The sequence below is a fragment of the Oryctolagus cuniculus genome, chromosome 15 (genome assembly GCF_051225735.1).
Source record: "Oryctolagus cuniculus isolate XC-2025 breed Fujian yellow rabbit chromosome 15, ASM5122573v1, whole genome shotgun sequence".
NCBI classification, from domain to species: domain Eukaryota; kingdom Metazoa; phylum Chordata; class Mammalia; order Lagomorpha; family Leporidae; genus Oryctolagus; species Oryctolagus cuniculus.
This window is the reverse complement of record NC_142881.1, coordinates 8,681,624-8,696,792: the sequence shown is the minus strand read 5'-3', so window position 1 is coordinate 8,696,792 and position 15,169 is coordinate 8,681,624. Positions and strand designations below refer to the sequence as shown.

The window sequence follows — 15,169 nt, the reverse complement described above, 5'->3', positions numbered from 1 at the left end:
TCTCTGCGTCCTGCCTCGCTTGGGATGAGTTTTTGTTTCTAAACCATGCAGCTGACCCATTCATGAGAGAGGGAATAAGGTCCCCTTGTCACGTGATCCGCAAGAACTGTTCCGTTTTTTTTAACTAAAAACTGTTCCACAGCGGGAGGCTGCTCACCCCACAGACGTCTCCATCTCCAAGACAGCCTTGTACTCCCGCATCGGGGCCTCGGATGTGGACAAACCTGCAGGCCTTCTGTTCCGGCAGCCGGACCTGGACGCGGCGCTGCAGATGGCCAGAGCAGAGGTAGCGTGGCCTGGGGAAGGGCCTGGGCTGCTAGGCCTCTACAGATCAACGCACCACCTCCACCTCCGTGCACAGAGCCGGGGGCTTTGGGGGTAGGCTTTCTGCTCTGAACGCTGCGGGCAAAGATGGATAGCAAACCCTGGATACAGACCTTCCTGTGTCCCTCGGTTTAAGGGGCTTTTGCTGCCTTGTTTGATTTATGAGAAAATCCATACTCCCTGCAGCTGCCCCAGGGGGCCCTGGGAAAGTCTGGGGCCGGCTCCCTCGTTCGTGGGCTCGGGGGAGCTCTCTGGGTGAGGCTGTGGTTTGCTATGGAAGCGTTAGCTGCACATTCATCCAGTGTCTCCTTACCTCGGTCTGTGAACTGCTCAGATCGGAACTCACCAGGCGGGGCTGACCTTTCTCTCCTCCCTGCTCCCAGATCATAACCAAGGAGAGAGAGGTCTCCGAGTGGAAAGACAAATACGAAGAGAGCAGGCGAGAAGTGCTGGAGATGAGGTCAGTGCTGGACCGGGCGGTGCGCCTGGCTGGAGCTCGTGTGGCCCGGGGGAAGTGTCTGGTGCGGGAGCAGATCTCGGGTCTTTATTACACGGCCTCTGTTTCTGCTCTGTCCCCGACACGAAAGCAGCTGCACTTGAGCTAAAGATGAGGTTGACGAAAATCCAATCTTCCCAGCCAGCCCCAGGTTCCCGGCACAGTGAGCTCGGGCGTAATCTTGCATACTCTTTGAATTGGACCTTGAGAAATAGACCGCAGGAGGTGGAAATAGAGAGGGGCTATGAGCAACACAGACAGCAGCCTGGAGCTGAGAGCCCAGAGCAGAGAAGTCGCGTGTTCTCCTTGAGCCGCTGTGCACGAGACGGGGCCCGGATGACCTGCGTGCCAGGCGTCTGAGCTCACGTTGGTTTCCGGGTGGACACTGGGAGAGCAGAGGGTTCTGCACATGGGGGACAGTGATGCTACTTGGGTGTGTGAGAAGAGGCAAGGCCGCAGGTGACCCCACAGGTGTGAGCTCAACCTTGATGGGTGACACTGTCCCTTCCTGCATGGATCAGGCTGTGGGGGCCCAGCTCCCCAGTCCCTGTGTGTGGCTTCATGCAGGCTGTGTCCTGGTCCCCACGTGTTCTTACTTCTCTTACAGGAAGATCGTGGCCGAGTACGAGAAGACCATCGCGCAGATGATCGGTGGGTGTCCTGAGGATCTGCACTGGGGAGGGGGCTTTGAAGGGAGAGGCTCGGGGCAGACTACCGGGTCGGGGGGGGTCGGGGAAGGGGGCCGAGGCCTTTCCCAGCGTGGCGTGGGACCGCCTGGAAACTGCGGAATGTGCCGTGGCCTCACTCCTACTGGGGGACGCCGGGGTGGCATCCTCCATGCCACCGTAGGACCTGGCCGGGCTTTGCCCACGTCACAGGGAAGAAGGTCTGGGGTGGGTCCTGAGCTGTTTAGGGCCAGTTCTTTACCCCTGAGAGAGAAGAGGAATCCAATCTCCGATCCCTGATTGGGTGTGGACTCGGGGGATGAATACCTGCTCAGCCTTGACCTAGTAGAAAGGGGGTGACTGCCCGCCCTCCCCGCCGTGACCCGCACAGACCCCGCTAACTCACCGCAGCACTGGTTCTCACCCAGCGCAGACGCGCCCTGAGTCTGCCTCCACACAGCGGCCCTGGGAGCCAGTGCTGGCACAGTGCGAGGCTTCCAGGTACCAGTTACACACACCCGGCTCCCCGCACCCTCTCTTCTGTGATGTGAAAGAATTGTCAGAAGCCCTATGGCAGTTTTACACGGATCACTCTTCAGAATGGTATTGTGATGCCAGGAGAGGAAATTGTCTGTTCAAGGTCATCATAATCAGTCTTTAAAAGCCTTTTCCCCCTGAAGACAGATGGAGTCAAAACTGCAGGCCACTGCAAACCACAGATTGTTTTGAAAATGTATTTGAGAGCTAGGGAGCTGGAGATAGGAAAGAGAGAGCGGGCTCTCAGCCCCCGATTCATCTCCAGGATGCCCAGCACAGCTGCGGCTTGGCCAGGACAAAGCTGGGAGCCGGAAACTCAATCCAGGTCTCGCTCATAGGTGGCAGGAACCCAGGCACTCGGGCCATCACTGCTGCCTCCCGTGGTCCGTATCAGCAGGAAGCTGGATTCAGGAGCAGAGCCGAGTGTGGACCCTCGGTGCTCCGATAGGGGACGCAGCGTCTTACGTGCTGGGCTAAACACCCACCCTGCCGAGCGCAGTTTCTGTGTCCACACTCAGCCCTGCTAGCAGGGGACCCCTCCCCAGCAGCTGGGAACTCTGAGTGCCGTCCCACCACTGCCTCGCCCAGGTCTCGCGGGAGCCTTGGAACAGGAGCAGCCGCCATGCGAGTGCTGTCCACGCCCAGGAGCTTGAGCTGTGGTTTGTTCTAATCCAGGCCACTCCGCCCAGAGCTCCAGGGGATGCTAACTTGGGGGTGCTTCTGCAGCCCCCTGGGGTGTTGCTTTCTGTCAAAAGGAAATTTCTTGATTAAATCGGCATCAGAATTTACGACCGCATATGGATGCGATAAAGTTAAACAGTCTAGAATCGAAACTGCTGGCATAAAGGAATGGTCAGCTTGCAGGATTTATGTCTTGCAACATGTGGAGTTTGGCCCGTGGCGCGTGCCTCTCGGCCTCCTGGGGCACGGCTTCCCTGGTAGCATCCTGCTGCGGCCCATTTGTGTCCGTGTTTGCCACTGGTGCTGCTCTGGGCAGCTGTTAGAATGGGTCAGAGGGCGTGAGCCTTTTGCTCCTGGGGAGAAGGGTGCCCACGGTCATCTTTTACTGCACCGGTCATCTTTTACTGCACCGTCGGTCAAGCTGGTAGAAACAGGCATTGCCCGTGACACCGGGAGGTCTGAGGGGCTCTGTAGTGGCTGTAAGCGGCCTGGCCTTGCAGCAGGTGGCGCCACCGAGGCATTCCTCGGAGAGTGCAGGTGAGGCGGTCTGAGAGCCTGTGCCAATCCCAGCTCAGCCCTCGTGAGCGACTCCCAGGGTTATGACCGCACACACACATGCAGGTGCACATGCCCACACACGTGGGAAACCTGCTGGGTTAGACCTCCGGGGTCCTCCCTTCAGTAGCCGTGCACTTGGCTCCGGTTAGCAGCAGCTTTGCTCTTTGGGGGCTCCCTGACACACCTCCAGTGTCACTCCTGGGGAGCAGCCTCTCCTCGTGGGCCGTCCCCATCTGCATTCCCCGACGTCTCCGCCATCCATGTTTCCGGAGCTTTTCTCATCAGAACGGTGGTGTGTCTGTGGCTGTCACCTGCCAGTCAGTACCACACGTCACTCACTGAGGCCATCCTAGATGTCATGGTCCTCGTGTCCTTGGAGCAGACCTGGGTGTGAGGCGTGGCTGGGCCTCGCTGTAGCTGGGAGTGGGATGTGCCTTCTTCCTGGGCAGGTGTGGGTCCCTCCGTCTACAGAACATGCCCTCCTGGCGCACCTGGCTCACCTGGCGCACCTGGTCACCTAGCTCACCTGGTCACCTGGTCATCTAGCTCACCTAGCTCACCTGGCTCACCTGGTGCACCTGGCACACCTGGCTCACCTAGCTCACCTAGCTCACCTGGTCACCTGGTCACCTGGTCACCTAGCTCACCTGGCTCACCTGGCTCACCTGGCGCACCTGGTGCACCTGGCGCACCTGGCGTCCGTGATTGCTTTCCATTTCCACTCACCCAGCCACGTCCTTGTTTGGGGGAAACTTGGGCACAGGGAGGTAGGTCAGGGCCAGAGCGAATGCCAGAGAGTGCTGAAGCTAGAACGAGTTCCACCCCACACGTGCCAGCGCTTGGCTCCCATGCACCCCTCAGCTGGTCCACACCACTGTGACACAGTCCTGCATCCTGTCCGTTGAAGAGATTCCGTTTGCTGAGACTCAAGGACAGACTGTGTAGAACTCCAGGCAAGGGCCGTCTGTGCTTCCTGCATTCCGGGTTGTTGCAACTGAATTTGTTCTGCTCTCCTGACAACTGCCTGATTATCTGTTTTGCTTCCATTTTCCGTTGCTTCTTGCCCTTTGCTTGCAAAACAAACAGGCAAGCCTGGTAAGTAAATGCTTTCCCCTAATTTCACCCCCGCCTGTTGCAACCCTTGTTTGTGTTTTTTTTTTTTTTCCCCATTTTTGTTGTTTTTGCTTTTGTGTGCTTGCCATGTTTGCCACATGATTTAATAATGTTTTGCCTGAAAAAGGCAGAAGAGTCTTCAGGGGTTTGGGTTTTGCGTCTAGCGTGTCTCAAGGCTGATTTCCTGACTTGAAGCACTTAACTGCATTTGTCATTTGTAAAGAGATTTGCGGCGGCCCCGGCTCCGGCTCCGGCTCCTCAGCGTGCTGGGAGCTGGGCAATTGTATTGTGAAAGGGTGAGGTCAGGAGGGAAGGAAACCTGAGGCAGGCGTCTGGATCCAGGAAATGAGATTGACTCGTTCTGATAAATGGCTCCTGGGCCGGGCAGCCTCCCGCCAGCACAGATGTGTGCTGCACAGCATGCTGGGACAGAGGAAGCGGCTCGAAGGCGAAGAATCAAAACCAGCACTTGGCTCCCTGCGAAACGTGGCAACGCCCTTTCTCCAGGAGTCAGGAGCAGCAGGCGGATCGCTGGGAACCGCGCTGGGAGGCTCCCCCTCCCGAGTCCCAGTGCCAGGCCCGGTTCAGGGGTGGCCGGGACACAGTTTTCATGGACCACGCTGGTATTGGCAGTGGGTCACTGGTCCTGGACTCCTCCAGGTGCCCAGGGCCCTGTAGACAGCCTCCCCCGTGAGCCTCCCCCAGGCACCCTGAGATGTAAAGGCATCGTCCCTCTGCGAGAGGAGGTGGCTGGGACCCACTGAGTTCAGACACTGTGCCCGAGACACACGGTATCAGAGCTGGAGCTGCAGCCCGGGCGGTGGGACTTGCCAGTCTCTTCACCCCTGGCCCGTGCAGCTCCAGGCTGCTGGCAGCAAGGCCGTCGAGAGCTGTGTGATTCCAGAGGCAAGGTGGCAGGGACACGGGGCACCTGCTCGGCCCGAGGTGTGTGTGTGTCTGTGTAGCCTAGTGCTGTGCAGATTCTCAGGCCTGCGGAAGCAGAAGCTGGTGGAGAGGGTGCGTGCAGCAGTCTGTAGGATCCGTTTCTCCAGCGTGTTCGGGTTCAGCTCACCCACGAGGGCAGGCTGCTTCTGCAGTGAAGGCCCTGGGACCCCGGAGAGGTCAGGGCTGGAGCTAAAATCCCACTGCTGAGGGAGCTGCGTCCCGAGGTCTGTCATTATGAGGCCTGAATGTCAGTCTTGGTCTTCATCATGGCTTTGGGTTCAGACTCAAACCTCCATTTCACCTTCTGTAAAATGGGCATGAGAAGATCAGTCCTTGGGTTGCCGGGAGGCCTCCCTCACTCGCTCACTGTGTGGACGTGTATCAAGGCATCCTTCGCCCTGGGCACCGTCCCAGGCCCAGGGACAAAGCAGTGGACACAAGAGATGCCACTCTGTGCCTACCCTTGTGGAGTGGGCGTTCAGCAGGGAGATGAGCACTCGCTGTATACCCCAGGGCAGGCACACACACACGCACATGTACACGTGCATACACGTGCGTGTGCATGCCCTGTCTGACATGATACAGAGTGGATACCGCTGCACAGAGGGAAATAGAGCAGGAGGGAGTGGAGAGGAGGCATCGTCCACACCTCTGGGGCGGTGACCTGAGCAATGCGGAAGCCGTGGGAAGCTCTGGGCTGGCTGATGCCTGGTGCAGGGGCTGCATGGGGTGCCGAGGCCATCGAGGCTGGAGCAGAGGGCAGAGCCTGTGGGGAAAGGGTTTGGAGTTTATTCCCAGGGCAGGGGCTGTGGGCGGGAGTCCCGTGGTCCGGTGTATGCTTTCGGAAGCTGGGTGTTGGCGTAGGGGCGTTGTGTGAACAGAGCAGCCAGCATGGCCCCTGTACGTCCTGTTGCTGTGACCGCCCTATGGCAGCCACATGCCCAGTCGGTCCCAGGCAGCAGGCCGCCCCTCCCCAGCGACCTGGGCCAACAGGAAGGTCCCCCTGGCCGCGTCCCCCTTTCCCGCTCCGTTGTTGCCAGGAGTGAGGCGCCTCCCCACACATGCAGAGACGGTTTCCTCCGTGTCGGGAGCAGAACACCAGCTGGGGCTGGCCACAGGCCAGACAGCCGAGTAGAGGCCAGCAGGACCCGCTGCTCTGACCGCACCGACGTCGGGTGCTTTTCTTAAGACATTTTCTGTATCAAAGAAACACTCACTTCCCGTGTGACCTGGAACATAGAGGCAGCTCTGGGGTGTTTTAAGGGTGAAGATTGTTCTCTGTCCGTCCTGGCAATGCTTAGGAACCAACCCCCCGCCCCCAGCCCAGCCTGCAGCTCCCTTGAGATGTCGTCCCAACAGAATGTCAGCAGCGATGTCTTTTTCTGCTTGTTTTAAAATATTTATTTATTTATTTGAAAGGCAGAGTTAGACAGAGATCTTGCATCTGCTGGTTCACTCCCCAAATGGCTGCAATGACCAGGGCTGGGCCAGGCCAAAGCCAGCAGCCAGGAGCTTCTTCTGGACCTCCCATGTGGCTGCAGGGCCTCAGCACCTGGGCCATCTTCCACTGCTTTCCCAGGCAGGGAGCTGGATGGGAAGTGGAGCAGCCGGGACTTGAACTGGCACCTATGTGAGATGCTGGTGTCGTAGGCGGAGGCTTAACCCACTGTCCCATGTGATACTGCATAGGCCCAGGGCCGTGATGTGGGGGCTGTGAGTTTCATTCTGGAAGGGCTCTAGGGGGGTGCATCCAGCCCCCAGGAGGAGCAGGGCTTAAGGTGACCCCGGTGGCTCAGATGGCCTGGTGCATCCTGTGTCTCCCCGTCTCTCCCGCCAGAGGACGAACAGAGGGAGAAGTCGGTCTCCCACCAGACGGTGCAGCAGCTGGTCCTGGAGAAGGAGCAGGCGCTGGCCGACCTGAACTCGGTGGAGAAGTCTCTGGCCGACCTTTTCAGGAGATACGAGAAGATGAAGGAGGTCCTGGAAGGTTTCCGCAAGGTGGGGCTGCGTGCGGGGCTGAGCCGAGGCCGGGGAGCCCCTGGGGCAGGGGTGGGGGGCTCTGGAATCCAGCTGCTGGTGAGGAGGGGGCCTGGGGCTGCACTGTGGCGGGCGATCTTGGACCTGGCAAGCCTTCTGGGCGCTGACGCCCGTCTGTTGTGTCAGAATGAGGAGGTACTGAAGAAGTGTGCACAGGAGTACCTGTCCCGCGTGAAGAAGGAGGAGCAGAGGTACCAGGCCCTGAAGGTGCACGCAGAGGAGAAGCTGGACAGGTGAGGCAGCCGTCCCCAGCAGGCTGGGGCTGCCACGGCTCCCCTGGCGGGCCTGGGGCGGGTGGATAGCACCTGAGCTCTGTGATCAGGGCTCCTCCCTCCCCGAGCCCCGGTTGGTGGGCTCCAGAGCCAGACCGGCCCCCACCCAGCACTGGGGGGAGGCGGCGGAAGGTGCCTGCGGTGACCTTTCTGGGCCCCCGGTCCCCACAGGGCCAACGCTGAGATCGCCCAGGTCCGAGGCAAGGCCCAGCAGGAGCAGGCCGCCTACCAGGCCAGCCTGCGGAAGGAGCAGCTGCGCGTGGACGCACTGGAGAGGACGCTGGAGCAGAAGGTGAGAGGGCGCGGGCCCTGGCCTCCGGGTGCAGCCGGCACCCCGCGTGCTTGGTGTGTCCGCACTGAAGCCCCCGCTTGATGCCAGCCCTGAGTCTGGGATGAAAAGCACCAGCAGCCTGGATGTGGAACCAGAAGGCACACGGCTCTGGTCTGGAACCTCATCCGGGTCTTCCACGTGGGTGGCGGGGACCCAAGCACTCGGGCCATCTTCTGCTGCCTTCCCAGGAGCAGTAGCAGGGAGCTGGATGGGCACAGATCAGCCGAGACTCAACCCGGCACTCTGATATGGGATCCCAGTACTGCAGGTGGCGGCTTAACCCACAGCGCCACAGTGCCGGCCCCAACAACCTCTTTCTTGTCTTCATTTTCAGAACAAAGAGATTGAAGAACTCACCAAGATTTGTGATGAACTGATCGCCAAAATGGGGAAGAGCTAACTTTCAACCAAATGTTTGGACTTGACCGTTGCGTGCAATATGACCGTCGGCACACTGCCGTCTTCCAGTCACGTGGGAGGGTGGCTTTCACTTTTTTGTATGCACTACTGTGTTTCCTTTCTAAATAAAGTTGATTTGATTGTATGCAGTACTAGGGAGACGATCGGAAGTTCTTGCTATTGGTTTGCATTTTCCTAGACTCATTCATAGCAAGGTGACCTCAGAGTTCCTGTATCAGGGAGATTGTCTGATTCTCTAGTAAAAGACACATTTTGACTCTGGCTTTGCCCTTTGTATCCAGGTTCCCAGGGTGAGCCCTTTTGGACTTCGTATGACATGTACAGCGTGCATAGGGACTCTTGCCTTAAGGAGTTAAACTTGATCTGCATTTGTTGATTTGTTTTAAAAAAATGCATGTTTCAAATAAAATTCTCTATTGTAAATAAATTTTTTTCTTTGGATCTTGGCAACAAGTGTGGCTCTGATTTATTTGCTGGGAAGGGTTGAGCCGTTCCTTGCCTTTGTTAAGTAATATCAGATTTGGCCCTTGTGTTTCTGTGCTGCAGATTTCTTTGTAGGTTTCAATCACATTTCCTTTTTGTTACCATGGCTGGCTCTGTACCATGAAGCTAATGAGAAATATTGACTCACGACGTAAATAATTAAGTGAATGCATTAGATTTGCTTAGATTTGGGGTTTTAAATGCCTCATTGACTTTAGAAGGCAAAATCGATTTCCAGTTATTGGGTCAAGGTTGCAGCAGTGTCATGCCTCTGTCCGGTCCCTTAGTGAGTGAATGTCAACCCTGAAGCATTGTTCACTCCCCTGCAAATGGCTGGAGAAGGGTGAGCAGTTTCTGATGGGAGACAGGCAACCAGGCCACTCAGCAACATGGCTGCTGTCCAGTTCTCTGCTGCTCCCAGCCTGCTGGGCCAAAGGGCAGGGGCATTAGGGATGTATTTGTGTATTTGTGTCCATAGGCTGCTAGCAGATCACCACAAGCCTAGCACTTGTAACAGCAGCAATGTCCCCTCTGTGATCTGGAGCCGGAAGTCCATTATCAAAGCACAGGCAGGGCTGGCTCCCTCTGGGGGAGGATCGGTTCCCTGGGAGGAGGTTCTCTCCTGGCCCCGGCCACCCTTTCTGTGCGCTGGCCTGGAGCTGTAGCCCTCAGATCACTGCCTCAGTGTTCTCCGTGTGTCAGGTCTCCTTTCTCTTTAAATTTAAAAAAAAAAAAAATTATTTATTTGGAACACAGAGTTAGAGTGGGAGAGACAGATCTTCTGTTCGTTGGTTCACTCCCCAAATGGTCACAACAGTCAGAGCTGGGCCAGACTGAAGCCAAAAGCTTCTTCCAGGTCTCCCAGGTGGGTGCAGGGGCCCAGGGACTTGGGCCATCATGTTGCTTTCCCAGGACATTAGCAGGAAGCTGGATTGGAAGCAGAGCAGCTGGGACTCGAACCGGTACCCATATGGGGCACCGGCATTGCTGGCAGGAGCTTTATAAAACTGCTATGCCACAATGCCAGCCCCTCTCTCTTATGAGCACAGTGGTCATTGGACTTAGGGCCCACCCTAAACCCAGGATAATCTCACCTGTATCCCCAGTTAATCCATCAAGACCCTATTTCCAAATACGGTCACATTCCCAGGGGTGGAGCTTAGGATGTGGACGTCTGAGTGCTGGTGTGGCGCGGGGTGAAGATGTGGAAAGCAGACCCCTCAGCCCAGTGTCCCTCTCTCTGCCCCAGGCGCAGCAGCTGTGGCCTCGCCCCTCATGACAGGGCCACCCCCACCCCCTAATAGCACAGATCCTCCACAGCCCTACTGTCAAGGGATGGGGTGGCATGAGGAGGGGGGCTCTCTTCCAGGACTTACACAGTGGAGGATGCCTGGTAACCTCTGGGGCTCTGAGACCGTTTGTCTTGTTCCTGCTACTCTCCTGGCCTCCGTCCCGCGGGGTCTGCCTCCAGCCCCACACCTGACGAGCACCTCCCGCTGCCCAGCCCCCGGCCACTCCTGCCCTCAGGGCCCAGCCGTGACCCTGCTTCCAGAGCCCCTGCCCTGCCCTGGTCTCAGCTGTGTCCTCGGAGCAGCCCTGCTTTTGTCTCTGGAAAGTTTTTATTTTTCTTATTCAAGCAAAGCATTTTCATGACTAAAAACTTGGAGATTCAAGTAAGAAAAAAGAAGCCCATAGTCCCTAAGCCGGAGACTGTTAACGTTTTCACGGATCTTCTGATGCCTTTTTTCCTGGTCGATCAACTCTGACTTGTTTGTTGTAAATAAGGGATATTTGGGAGCGATGCAGTGCCACACTGTGGAGCCATCTGCAGTCGTCCTGTGTCCCATTTTGTAACATTTTTCCCCCATAATATTGCAGTGTGGCCATCATGTCACAGTAACCTTTTACACCCCTAATTGGCCAGCGCTGCGGCTCACTTGGCTAATCCTCCGCCTGCGGCGCCGGTACTCCAGGTTCTAGTCCCCGTCGGGGCGCCGGATTCTGTCCCGGTTGCCCCTCTTCCAGGCCAGCTCTCTGCTGTGGCCTGGGAGGGCAGTAGAGGATGGCCCAGGTGCTTGGGCCCTGCACCCCATGGGAGACCAGGAGAAGCACCTGGCTCCTGGCTTCGGATCGGCGCAGCGCCGGCCATAGTAGCCATTTGGGGGGTGAACCAATGGAAAAAAGGAAGACCTTTCTCTCTGTCTCTCTCTCACTGTCTAACTCTGCCTGTCCAAAAATAAAAATACACCCCTAACTGCAGCTCTGTTACCATTTGGAATGGCTGCATACTAGTCCATGATACCAAAATGTGTTTAACTGACCCCTGCTGGTGGGCATTGATATCGCGCTCAGAGGTTTTGCGGTCATTACAAATGCACTTGAGGATCGTGTTTCTTTCGTCTGAGTCCTTAAAAGTGGGTCACTGCCCAAAGGTGTCACTGCACTGCAGCCAGAAGCAAGTTGGGTTTACTGCTCATTGCAGTGAAGCAAGACAGACACCAGGGGGAGCCATGAGACATTTCCATAGGGACTTGGATTTGGACTTGGGGTTGGGGGTTCTGGAGGAGGGTTTAGGGAAGCTGTTGGTTGCTGTCTCCATGAAATGCAGCTGATCTAGGAGAGGAGACGAGTCGGGCAAGGCTGCAACTGGTCAGGAAGCAACAGCCGCTCACACAGGAAGTCTTCAAAAAGTTCATGGAAAATGCACGTTATGGAAAAACTACACATGGATTTCACCGGTTTTATTTTTGCACCCAGGCTAACCTTACAGTTCCATCTTTCCACAAGCTTTTTGAAGTACGTTCGTGTTAGACGGGATGGAGCTATTTCGTCCTTTTTCCCTGGATCCCGTGCAGGTTCGACTGCTCACACAGGCAGCGAGTGGTCTTGGGGATTCTTGGAGGCATCACGGCCAGGGTGGCTCACGTTCTGTGCCATCGTTTGTGGCCGATGCCCAGCTGTGAGCACCAGGCCGGCTCCCGGGTGCCAGGGGCTGTCTTGGTCCTTCTCACAGGGTGTGCACATCTGTCAAGTCTGGGATGCCCATTACCAAAGTGCCTTCCACTGGGGTTGCACCTCTCCACTCTCTCTGCTTTGGGATATGCAGTCCAGCGCCCAAGAAGTGCTCTGTCTCCTGTCAGCCCAGCCCGGGGCACAAACACAAGTCCCATGCCCAGCCTTGGGCCCTTCGTGCTTGGCTGTAGACCGCAGCATTGCTAGGATGCGGCTCAGTCCCTCGGCTGCTACAGAAAACACTGCATCGCTCCTCCAGTCACCTGGCTTCTCTCTTGAGACTGTTAAAGGTCCGGGTCAAGGCCAGACACACAGCAGACGGGGGCGCCCCCCTCAGTCAGGGTGCTGGCTGAGATGGCTACAGCCGGGAGCTGTGAGGGAGTCTCCCCCACCCCCCAGGCAGCCAGACAGTGCGACCTCAGCTCTGCCACCTCTAGCCGTGTGATGGAGGGTCACTTACCCTCGGCCCAAGTCTGCACAGTTAGTGACCCGCTGGAGCACTGGTGTCCGGGACCCATCGGAGCACTTACTTTACCCCACGCCGTGGGCACTCGCACGCGCTCACCCACAGCGCGGCTGCTGATTCTGTCTACAGCTTCCGGCTTGCCTGGGTCAGCAGGAAGGGCACAGGCAGCAGGCACCTGGCTCATCCAGCGCTCCCCAAGCAACTGTGGACTTCTCGGTGTCTCGGGGACAAACCCTCAGTTTGCCGAGTCAGTTGAAGTCTTGAGTTTCTGAGTTTTGGGGGGGTGTGGCTCAGAATTCCCCTGGCTGTCTGGTTAAAGGTGGCTTTGCTGCTATGCTACGGTCGCCTTGTACACACAGAGGGTGTGGGGTAGGAAGCAGGCGGCAGTCACTGGTGACTACAGAGAGGATGGATTGCTGGGGTTTATTTTCCATTCAAGTTTGGGACTCAGCCCCCAGGGGAGTGAGATCCAAGGGGCCCAAGGTTATCCCAGGGAGCACCCTACACACAGCTCCCTCCCCAGGCACTGGCTCCAGGGGAGAGGAACCCTAGCTGCCCAGACAGCTCCCTCCCAGGCACTGGCTCCAGGAGAGAGAAACCGTGGCTGCTGGGGTGGACAGGCAGGTGATGGGGGTCAGGCGAGGACGGGCCGCCCAGCAGTTGCTCCTTTGTCCTCATCTTTGGTCTTGGGGGGGGGGCGCTGCTGTTGCTGTCGCCCTCCCCCTCTCGTTCCTTCCCTCCCTTAATCCCTTCCCCTTCCCTTCCTCTCCTCTCCTCTCCCACCCCTTCCCTCTCAAACACGAACGTCAACATTTTTTTGGCAACTTCTGCTCTTCACACTTTTTTTACTGTTAGGGTAAAAGACTGCAACATCTGCCACCTTGACCATCTGTAAGTGTACGGCATTGCTAACTGTACACATCCTGTGCAGCCACGCTCTAGAATGTTCCCACCTTGCAAAACTGACGCTGTAGCTACAGAACAACTCCCCTCGCCCAGCTCCTGACAAACCCCATTCTGCTGTCTCGAGGAATTTGACCTCATATAAGTACGATCAGGCTTCACTTTACTTAAAATAGAGAACACAAGGTTCTACCATGTTGTGGCTGTGACAGGATTTCCTCCTTTTTAAAAATAAAATGTATTTGAAAGGCAGGAGGACACAGAATCTTCCATCTGCTGCTTCACTCCCCAAATGCCAGCAATGGTCGGAGCTGGGCCAGGCCAAAGCCAGGAGCCTGGGACTCAGTGCAGGTCGCCCTGTGCGGCAGGGACAGAGGTAGCTGAGACACCGCCTGCTGCCTCTCGGTGTGTGCATTAGCAGGAAGCTGGACTGGAAGCCGAGTTGAAGCCGGCACCCCAATAAGGAACGCGGGTGCCTAATCGGCAGCTGAACCACTGAGTCAAACATTCATCCCAGCATTCCCTCTGGTTTTCAGAGGGAATAGCAGTCCGTTGGATGTGTGCACCATATTTTCTTTACTGGCTAATCTGTCAGTGGCCATTTAGGTGGCTTCCTGTTTTGTTTTGTTTTGTTTTGTTTTAAGATTTATTTATTTACTTGAAAGTCAGAGTTACACAGAGAGGAGAGAGAGAGAGAGAGAGAGAGAGAGAGAGAGAGAGGTCGTCCATCCCCTGCTTCACTCCCCAATTGGCCAAAATGGTTGGAGCTGCACCAATCTGAAGCCAGGAGCCAGGAGCTTCTTCCAGGTCTCCCAAGCAGGTGCAGGGGCCCAAGGACTTGGGCCATCTTCTACTGCTTTCCCAGGCCATTAGCAGAGAGCTGGATCAGAACTGGAGCAGCTGGGACTAGAAACAGAGCCCATAGAGGATGCCAGCATTGCAGGCGGCGGCTTTACCTGCTAAGCCACAGAGCAGGCCCCCAGCACAGTTTTTTTTGTTTTGTTTTGTTTTGTTTTGTTTTGTTTTTGACAGGCAGAGTTAGAGACAGAGAGAAAGGTCTTCTTTCTGTTGGTTCACCCCCCCAGATGGCCGCTATGGTCGGCACGCTGCACCAATCTGAAGCCAGGAGCCAGGTGCTTCTCCTGGTCTCCCATGCGGGTGCAGGGCCCAAGCACTTGGGCCATCCTCCACTGCACTCCCTGGCCACAGCAGAGAGCTGGCCTGGAAGAGGAGCAACCGGGACAGAATCCGGCGCCCCAACGGGGACTAGAACCTGGTGTACCGGCGCCGCAGGCGGAGGATTAGCCTAGTGAGCCACGGCGCAGGCCACCAGCACAGTCTTGACACTGACATGGTCCTTAAATGAACGGTGACCACAGCAGGCCTCAGGCCAGCAGTGAGATGTCCTGGTGAGCGGAGCTGAGCAGGGTTTTGTCTGAACAGTGATTTGCAGATGAGAACGTTGAAGCCAGTGTATTTGCATTTTGTTGCCATAAGGAACTACCGCAGGCAGGCTAACATCACACAGAAAAGAAGTGCGTGTGGCTCACAGCCTTGTTGGCTGGAAGTCCCCCCACTGGCTTGGCCCTGGGGAGGGTTTTGGCTGTGCCACACGGCAGCAGGTCGCAGGAGAGCTGCAGAAGCAGCTGCAGGAGGAAGTGATCACGTCTGGAAACAGGAGGCAGCGAGAGGCTGGAAGCCACCATCTCTTCCAAGGGCAGCGCCCCAGCGATCCAATGACCTCCCACGAGACCCCGCCTCCCTGAGGGCCACCGCTTCTCCCATCACCACACTGGGCACCAGGCCCGCTGAGGGCACATGAACCTTGGGGGCAAATGCATCCAAGCCACAGCACCTAGAGACAAAGCCAGGGCTTTCCCAGGGTTGCACACCAAGTTTGTGGCCATTGTGTGACCGAACCTAGAG

General features: G+C 56.9%; 1 protein-coding gene across 41 annotated transcripts in view; it reads left to right on the top strand.

Annotated features, from left to right (window-relative positions):
• The window catches only part of TACC2 (transforming acidic coiled-coil containing protein 2), a 202,534-nt gene extending 193,705 nt beyond the window's left edge, over window positions 1-8,829 (top strand). For all 41 annotated transcript variants that reach the window (XM_051824267.3, XM_051824261.3, XM_070057109.2 and 38 more), the window contains 7 exons: window positions 143-286; window positions 708-784; window positions 1,428-1,471; window positions 7,157-7,317; window positions 7,483-7,589; window positions 7,800-7,920; window positions 8,294-8,829. In XM_051824267.3, coding sequence (XP_051680227.3) covers window positions 143-286; window positions 708-784; window positions 1,428-1,471; window positions 7,157-7,317; window positions 7,483-7,589; window positions 7,800-7,920; window positions 8,294-8,359 — 720 coding nt within the window. In that variant the 3' untranslated portion in view covers window positions 8,360-8,829. The remainder of the gene's footprint in view (window positions 1-142; window positions 287-707; window positions 785-1,427; window positions 1,472-7,156; window positions 7,318-7,482; window positions 7,590-7,799; window positions 7,921-8,293) is intronic.
• Window positions 8,830-15,169: the final 6,340 nt, after the last annotated feature.